At 45.0% G+C, this 8,301-nt stretch overlaps 1 protein-coding gene across 1 annotated transcript in view; it reads right to left on the bottom strand.

Annotated features, from left to right (window-relative positions):
• The window catches only part of LOC102034086 (natural resistance-associated macrophage protein 2-like), a 15,790-nt gene that overhangs the window by 6,567 nt on the left and 922 nt on the right, over window positions 1-8,301 (bottom strand). Inside the window, exons 2-6 of the mRNA XM_031065613.1 lie at window positions 8,223-8,296; window positions 5,646-5,716; window positions 4,612-4,679; window positions 3,252-3,407; window positions 127-285 (exon numbers count right to left, since the gene is read on the bottom strand). Of these exons, the coding sequence (XP_030921473.1) occupies window positions 127-285; window positions 3,252-3,407; window positions 4,612-4,679; window positions 5,646-5,716; window positions 8,223-8,296 (528 nt within the window). The remainder of the gene's footprint in view (window positions 1-126; window positions 286-3,251; window positions 3,408-4,611; window positions 4,680-5,645; window positions 5,717-8,222; window positions 8,297-8,301) is intronic.

The following is an 8,301-nucleotide window of genomic DNA, read 5'->3' as shown; positions in this document are numbered from 1 at the left end:
TCCCAGTCCATCCCAGTCCTTCCCAGTCCCTCCCAGTCCATGCCAGTCCATCCCAGTCCATGCCAATCTGTCCCAGTCCATCCCAGTCCATCCCAGTCCCTCCCAGTCCGTCCCAGTGCCACCCACCACGTTGGCGTTGGTCTTGTCGAAGAAGGCCTCGGCGAAGACGGTCACCACGAAGATGTTGATGATGAAGGAGACGAAGAGCGCGATGCAGGACTCGATGAAGAAATACTTGTTGGCCTCTCTGACCTCCCTCTTGTCCGCACGGTTCATGAGCCGGGACTGGGGACAGGGACAGGGACATGTGGCTCTCCTCCAGCCAGGTCTCACAGGCTGGACACAATCTGAGATTCCAAACATTCCTGCCTGGACACAATCTGAGATTTCAAACATTCCTGCCTGGACACAATCTGAGATTTCAAACATTCCTGCCTGGACACAATCTGAGATTTCAAACATTCCTGCCTGGACACAATCTGAGATTTCAAACATTCCTGCCTGGACACAATCTGAGATTTCAAACATTCCTGCCTGGACACAATCTGAGATTTCAAACATTCCTGCCTGGACACAATCTGAGATTTCAAACATTCCTGCCTGGACACAATCTGAGATTTCAAACATTCCTGCCTGGACACAATCTGAGATTTCAAACATTCCTGCCTGGACACAATCTGAGATTTCAAACATTCCTGCCTGGACACAATCTGAGATTTCAAACATTCCTGCCTGGACACAATCTGAGATTTCAAACATTCCTGCCTGGACACAATCTGAGATTTCAAACATTCCTGCCTGGACACAATCTGAGATTTCAAACATTCCTGCCTGGATACAATCTGAGATTTCAAACATTCCTGCCTGGACACAATCTGAGATTTCAAACATTCCTGCCTGGGTACAATCTGAGGTTTGGGACACCCCAGCAGCCTTTCCCCCCTGCATTCCCCGAGGAGCAGCTTTCTCCTCCCCTGCATTTCCCCTCAGCACACACCTGCCTTTCCACACCAAGCCAAACTGTTATTCATGCTCCCACAATTTTGCCTGAGAGCCCTTAATTTCAAATTTACAACAATTTGGAGGGAGATGGTTTTTCAATTTTCCATTTCAGGGGTGGCTCCTGCCTTCCTCAGCACACACCTGCCTTTCCACACCAAGCCAAACTGTTATTCATGCTCCCACAATTTTGCCTGAGAGCCCTTAATTTCAAATTTACAACAATTTGGAGGGAGATGGTTTTTCAATTTTCCATTTCAGGGGTGGCTCCTGCCTTCCTCAGCACACACCTGCCTTTCCACACCAAGCCAAACTGTTATTCATGCTCCCACAATTTTGCCTGAGAGCCCTTAATTTCAAATTTACAACAATTTGGAGGGAGATGGTTTTTCAATTTTCCATTTCAGGGGTGGCTCCTGCCTTCCTCAGCACACACCTGCCTTTCCACACCAAGCCAAACTGTTATTCATGCTCCCACAATTTTGCCTGAGAGCCCTTAATTTCAAATTTACAACAATTTGGAGGGAGATGGTTTTTCAATTTTCCATTTCAGGGGTGGCTCCTGCCTTCCTCAGCACACACCTGCCTTTCCACACCAAGCCAAACTGTTATTCATGCTCCCACAATTTTGCCTGAGAGCCCTTAATTTCAAATTTACAACAATTTGGAGGGAGATGGTTTTTCAATTTTCCATTTCAGGGGTGGCTCCTGCCTTCCTCAGCACACACCTGCCTTTCCACACCAAGCCAAACTGTTATTCATGCTCCCACAATTTTGCCTGAGAGCCCTTAATTTCAAATTTACAACAATTTGGAGGGAGATGGTTTTTCAATTTTCCATTTCAGGGGTGGCTCCTGCCTTCCTCAGCACACACCTGCCTTTCCACACCAAGCCAAACTGTTATTCATGCTCCCACAATTTTGCCTGAGAGCCCTTAATTTCAAATTTACAACAATTTGGAGGGAGATGGTTTTTCAATTTTCCATTTCAGGGGTGGCTCCTGCCTTCCTCAGCACACACCTGCCTTTCCACACCAAGCCAAACTGTTATTCATGCTCCCACAATTTTGCCTGAGAGCCCTTAATTTCAAATTTACAACAATTTGGAGGGAGATGGTTTTTCAATTTTCCATTTCAGGGGTGGCTCCTGCCTTCCTCAGCACACACCTGCCTTTCCACACCAAGCCAAACTGTTATTCATGCTCCCACAATTTTGCCTGAGAGCCCTTAATTTCAAATTTACAACAATTTGGAGGGAGATGGTTTTTCAATTTTCCATTTCAGGGGTGGCTCCTGCCTTCCTCAGCACACACCTGCCTTTCCACACCAAGCCAAACTGTTATTCATGCTCCCACAATTTTGCCTGAGAGCCCTTAATTTCAAATTTACAACAATTTGGAGGGAGATGGTTTTTCAATTTTCCATTTCAGGGGTGGCTCCTGCCTTCCTCAGCACACACCTGCCTTTCCACACCAAGCCAAACTGTTATTCATGCTCCCACAATTTTGCCTGAGAGCCCTTAATTTCAAATTTACAACAATTTGGAGGGAGATGGTTTTTCAATTTTCCATTTCAGGGGTGGCTCCTGCCTTCCTCAGCACACACCTGCCTTTCCACACCAAGCCAAACTGTTATTCATGCTCCCACAATTTTGCCTGAGAGCCCTTAATTTCAAATTTACAACAATTTGGAGGGAGATGGTTTTTCAATTTTCCATTTCAGGGGTGGCTCCTGCCTTCCTCAGCACACACCTGCCTTTCCACACCAAGCCAAACTGTTATTCATGCTCCCACAATTTTGCCTGAGAGCCCTTAATTTCAAATTTACAACAATTTGGAGGGAGATGGTTTTTCAATTTTCCATTTCAGGGGTGGCTCCTGCCTTCTTTAGCAGACACCTGACTTCTCAAACCAAGCCAAACTGTCATTCCTGCCCCACAATTTTGCCTGAGAGCCCTTAATTTCAGATTTATAATAATTTGAAGGGAGGGGGTTTCCATTTTCCATTTCAGGGCAGGCTCCTGCCTTCCTCAGCACAAACCTGGCTTCCAAAACCAAGCCAAACTGTTATTCCTGCTCCCACAATTTTGCCCGAGAGCCCCTAAATATCAAATTTACCACAATTTGGTGAGAAGGGGTTTCAATTTTCCATTTCAGGGGTGGCTCCCGCCTTCCTCAGCACACACCTGCCTTTCCACACCAAGCCATCGCCCCACAAGGCCCAGGTGCCCGCAGGTGCCCCCGGCCCGCTCACCTTGACCAGGGCAGAGTGCAGGTACATGTTGTGGGGCATGATGACGGCGCCCACGATGCCCACGGCCTGCTCCAGCTGGGGCGTGCCGCAGTCCTGGCAGTAGGGGATGAACAAACCCCGCAGCAGCTTCTCCTGGCTGGGCTTCACCGTGATGTACTGCGCACAGGGGAACGGGGTTTTGGGGTGAGAAACAGGGAAATGGGGGGTTTTGGGGTCAGGGACAGGGAAATGGGGAGTTTTGGGATGAGGGACAGGGAAATGGGGGGTTTTGGGGTCAGGGACAGGGAAATGGGGAGTTTTGGGATGAGGGACAGGGAAATGGGGAGTTTTGGGGTCAGGGATGGGGGAATGGGGAGTTTGGGGTCAGGGATGGGGGAATGGGGAGTTTTGGGGTCAGGGACAGGGAAATGGGGAGTTTTGGGGTCAGACACAGGGAAACAAGGAATTTTGGGGTCAGGGAAACGGAGTTTTGGGATCAGGTGTGGGGGAACAGGGAGTTTTGGGGTCAGGGATGGGGAAATGGGGAGTTTTGGGGTCAGACACAGGGAAATGGGGAGTTTTGGGATGAGGGACAGGGAAATGGGGAGTTTTGGGGTTAGAGACAGGGAAATGGGGAGTTTTGGGGTCAGGGATGGGGAAATGGGGAGTTTTGGGGACAGGGAAACAGAGTTTTGGGGTCAGACACAGGGAAACGGGGAGTTTTGGGGTCAGACACAGGGAAACGGGGAGTTTTGGGGTCAGACACAGGGAAACGGGGAGTTTTGGGGTCAGACACAGGGAAACGGGGAGTTTTGGGGTCAGACACAGGGAAACGGGGAGTTTTGGGGTCAGGGAAACAGAAACAGGGAGTTTTGGGATCAGGGAAACAGAGTTTTAGGGTCAAAGACAGGGAAATGGGGAGTTTTGGGGTCAGGGATGGAGAAACGGGGAGTTTGGGGTCAGGGATGGGGAAACAGTGAGTTTTGGGGTCAGGGACAGGGAAATGGGGAGTTTTGGGGTTAGAGACAGGGAAATGGAGAGTTTTGGGGTCAGGGATGGGGAAACAGGGAGTTTTGGGGTCAGGGAAACAGGGTTTTGGGGTTAGAAACAGGGAAATGGGGGGGTTTTGGGGTCAGGAACAGGGAAATGGGGAGTTTTGGGGTCAGGGATGGGGGAACAGGGAGTTTTGGGGTTAGAAACAGGGAAACGGGGAGTTTTGGGGTCAGACACAGGGAAACGGAGTTTTGGGGTCAGGGACAGGGAAATTGGGAGTTTTGGGGACAGGGAAATGGAGTTTTGGGGTCAGGTATGAGGGAACAGGGAGTTTTGGGGTCAGACACAGAGAAACAGGCAGATTTGGGGTGCTCCAGAGAGGGGGTACCTCATATCCAAAGGTCAGGGCCATGATGGTGATGAGGAGCCCAAAAAACGCCTCGAGCTTCCTCAGGCCTGCAAGGAGGAGAAGTCCCTTTGTCACCAAGCTGAGAAGAGCCAAACCCAATCCCAAACCCAAAAACACAATCCCAAACCAAACTCCAAACCCATCCCAATCCCATTCCCAATCCCATCCTAATCCCAGCCTCAGTCCCAACCCCAAACCCATCCCAATCCCAAACCAATCCCAATTCTAATCCCAATTCCAATCCTAAACCCATCCCAATCCAACCCCAATCCCATCCCATCCCCAACCCCAATCCCATCCTAATCCCATCCCAAACCCAATCCCAAACGCAACCCTAATCCCATCCCAACCCCAACTGCATCCCAATCCCAAACCCATCCCAAACCCATCCCCAATCCCATCCCAATCCCAATCCCATCCCAATCCCAATCCCATCCCAATCCCAATCCCATCCCAATCCCAATCCCATCCCAATCCCAATCCCATCCCAATCCCAATCCCATCCCAATCCCAATCCCATCCCAATCCCAATCCCATCCCAATCCCAATCCCATCCCAATCCCAATCCCATCCCAATCCCAATCCCATCCCAATCCCAATCCCATCCCAATCCCAATCCCATCCCAATCCCAATCCCATCCCAATCCCAATCCCATCCCAATCCCAATCCCATCCCAATCCCAATCCCATCCCAATCCCAATCCCATCCCAATCCCAATCCCATCCCAATCCCAATCCCATCCCAATCCCAATCCCATCCCAATCCCAATCCCATCCCAATCCCAATCCCATCCCAATCCCAATCCCATCCCAATCCCAATCCCATCCCAATCCCAATCCCATCCCAATCCCAATCCCATCCCAATCCCAATCCCATCCCAATCCCAATCCCATCCCAATCCCAATCCCATCCCAATCCCAATCCCATCCCAATCCCAATCCCATCCCAATCCCAATCCCATCCCAACCCAAATCCCAACCCCAACCCCATCCCCATCCCCAGCAGAATTCACCGTATTTGTCGAGGAAGAGGAAGACGAAGGTGTCGGCGATGGTGATGAGCACCCCGCCCCAGAGAGGGATCCTGTGGGGCGAGAGCAGGGTCAGAGCCCCCCAGAGCCCCAAACCCCTTCTCTGTGGGGCTTTTCTGGGGGGCTGGGGGTTCCTCAGGGCCTGGGGAGCACCGGGAGCTGATGTCACCTCCCAGGGGGATTCCTGTGGGATCTGCCCCTGGGTGTCTCAATTAAATGCTGAATTTGGGCTTAATTTCCACACAAAAAGATCCCGGGATTAATGAGGTCCGTGGGATTCATATTTTTTTTTTTGCCCAAAGGAGGAAAAGAAAAGAGTGTGAGAATGGAGGTCAGTGATGAAGAGACAGATCAACACTCTGCTGCAAGAAAACGAAATATTCAGCACTGGGTTGGACACACGCTGCCCAAACTAATGAGCTACTTGTTCATCAGGCTGGGAAATATTGCAGCAAATTTAAAATATTGCAGCAAATTTAAAATATTGCAGCAAATTTGAAACATTGCACCAAATGTAAAACATTGCAGCAAATTTAAAATATTGCAGCACATTTAAAATATGGGCCTGGGGAGCACCGGGAGCTGATGTCACCTCCCAGGGGGATTCCTGCGGGATCTGCCCCTGGGTGTCTCAATTAAATGCTGAATTTGGGCTTAATTTCCACACAAAAAGATCCTGGGATTAACGAAGTCCGTGGGATTCATATTTTTTTTTTTGCCCAAAGGAGGAAAAGAAAAGAGTGTGAGAATGGAGGTCAGTGATGAAGAGACAGATCAACACTCTGCTGCAAGAAAACGAAATATTCAGCACTGGGTTGGACACACGCTGCCCAAACTAATGAGCTACTTGTTCATCAGGCTGGGAAACATTGCAGCAAATTTAAAATATTGCAGCACATTTAAAATATTGCAGCACATTTAAAATATTGCACCAAATTTAAATCATTGCACCAAATTTGAAACATTGCAGCAAATTTAAGGTAAAAAAGGTAAAACAAATGAAATCAAAGGTACAATGGTAAAACAAATGAAATCAAAGGTACAATGGTAAAACAAATAAATTTAAGGTAAAAAAGGTAAAACAAATGAAATCAAAGGTACAATGGTAAAACAAATGAAATCAAAGGTACAATCAAAGGTAAAACAAATTAAGTCAAAGGTAAAATAAATAAAATCAAAGTTAAAACAAATGAAATCAAAGTTAAAACAAATGAAATCAAAGATAAAGAAGTAAATCAAATCAAAGGTAAAGGAAATCAAAGATACAATCAAAGGTAGAAGAAATTAAATTAAAGGTAAAACAAATGGAATCAAACATAAAAAAGTAAAACAAATAAAATGAAAGGTAAAGGAAATCAAAGATACAATCAAAGGTTAAAGAAATTAAATCAGTTATAAACAAAACAAATTATATCAAAGACACAATCAAAGGTAAAATAAATGGAATCAGAGATAAAAAGGTCAAACAAATCAAAGGTACAAAAAAAGGTAAAACAAATCAAATCAAAGTTAAAGAAACCAAAGAGACAATCAAAGGTAAAATAAATGAAATCAGAGGTATAAACAAAGGTAAAGCAAATGAAATCAAAGGTAAAATCAAAGATAAATGGAATCAAAGATAAAAAGGTCAAACAAATGGAATCAAAGGTACAAAGGTAAAACAAATTAAATCAAAGGTACAAACAAAGGTAAATCAAATCAAAGATAAAAGAAATCAAGTCAAAGGTATAAACAAAGGTAAAGAAATCAAATCAGAGACACAATCAAAGACAGAAGATATCAAATCAAAAGATATCAAAAGGTAAAACAAATCAAATCAAAGACACAAACGAAGGTAAAACAAATCAAAGGTAAAAGAAATTAAATCAAAGGTAAAAGAAATCAAATCAAAGACACAAACAAAGGTAAAACAAATGAAACCAAAGGTACAATGGTAAAAGAAATAAAATCAAAGACACAAATGAAGGTAAAAGAAATCAAATAAAAGATACAATCGAAGGTAGAAGAAATTAAATCAAAGGTACAAACAAAAGTAAAAGAAATCAAATCAGGGTACAAACAAAGGTAAAACAAATCAAATCAAAGGTACAATGGTAAAAGAAATTAAATCAAAGATACAAACAAAGATAAAAGAAATTAAATCAAAGATACAATCAAAAGTAAAAGAAATCAAATTGGGGTACTATAAAAGGTAAAACAAATGAAATCAAAGGCACCATGGTAAAACAAATCAAATCAAAGGTATAATGGTAAAAGAAATAAAATCAAAGACACAAACAAAGGTAAAAGAAATCAAATGAAAGGTAAAACAAATCAAATCAAAGGTATAATGGTAAAAGAAATAAAATCAAAGACACAAACAAAGGTAAAAGAAATCAAATGAAAGGTAAAACAAATCAAATCAAAGGTACAATGGTAAAAGAAATAAAATCAAAGATACAAACGAAGGTAAAAGAAATCGAATAAAAGGTGAAACAAATCAAATCAAAGGTATAATGGTAAAAGAAATAAAATCAGACACAATCAAAAGTAAAATCCCTGCCCCCTGGCCTGACGCACCTGCCCACCGAGAGCAGGTTGATGGCGATGGCCGAGCCGATCACCTCCTGCATGTCCGAGCCGATGATGGCCAGCTCAC

Source organism: Geospiza fortis, unplaced genomic scaffold (assembly GCF_000277835.1).
Source record: "Geospiza fortis unplaced genomic scaffold, GeoFor_1.0 scaffold1977, whole genome shotgun sequence".
In the NCBI taxonomy this organism is placed as follows: domain Eukaryota; kingdom Metazoa; phylum Chordata; class Aves; order Passeriformes; family Thraupidae; genus Geospiza; species Geospiza fortis.
Note: the sequence above shows the minus strand (reverse complement) of the source record. Positions and strands in the feature narration are given on the sequence as shown.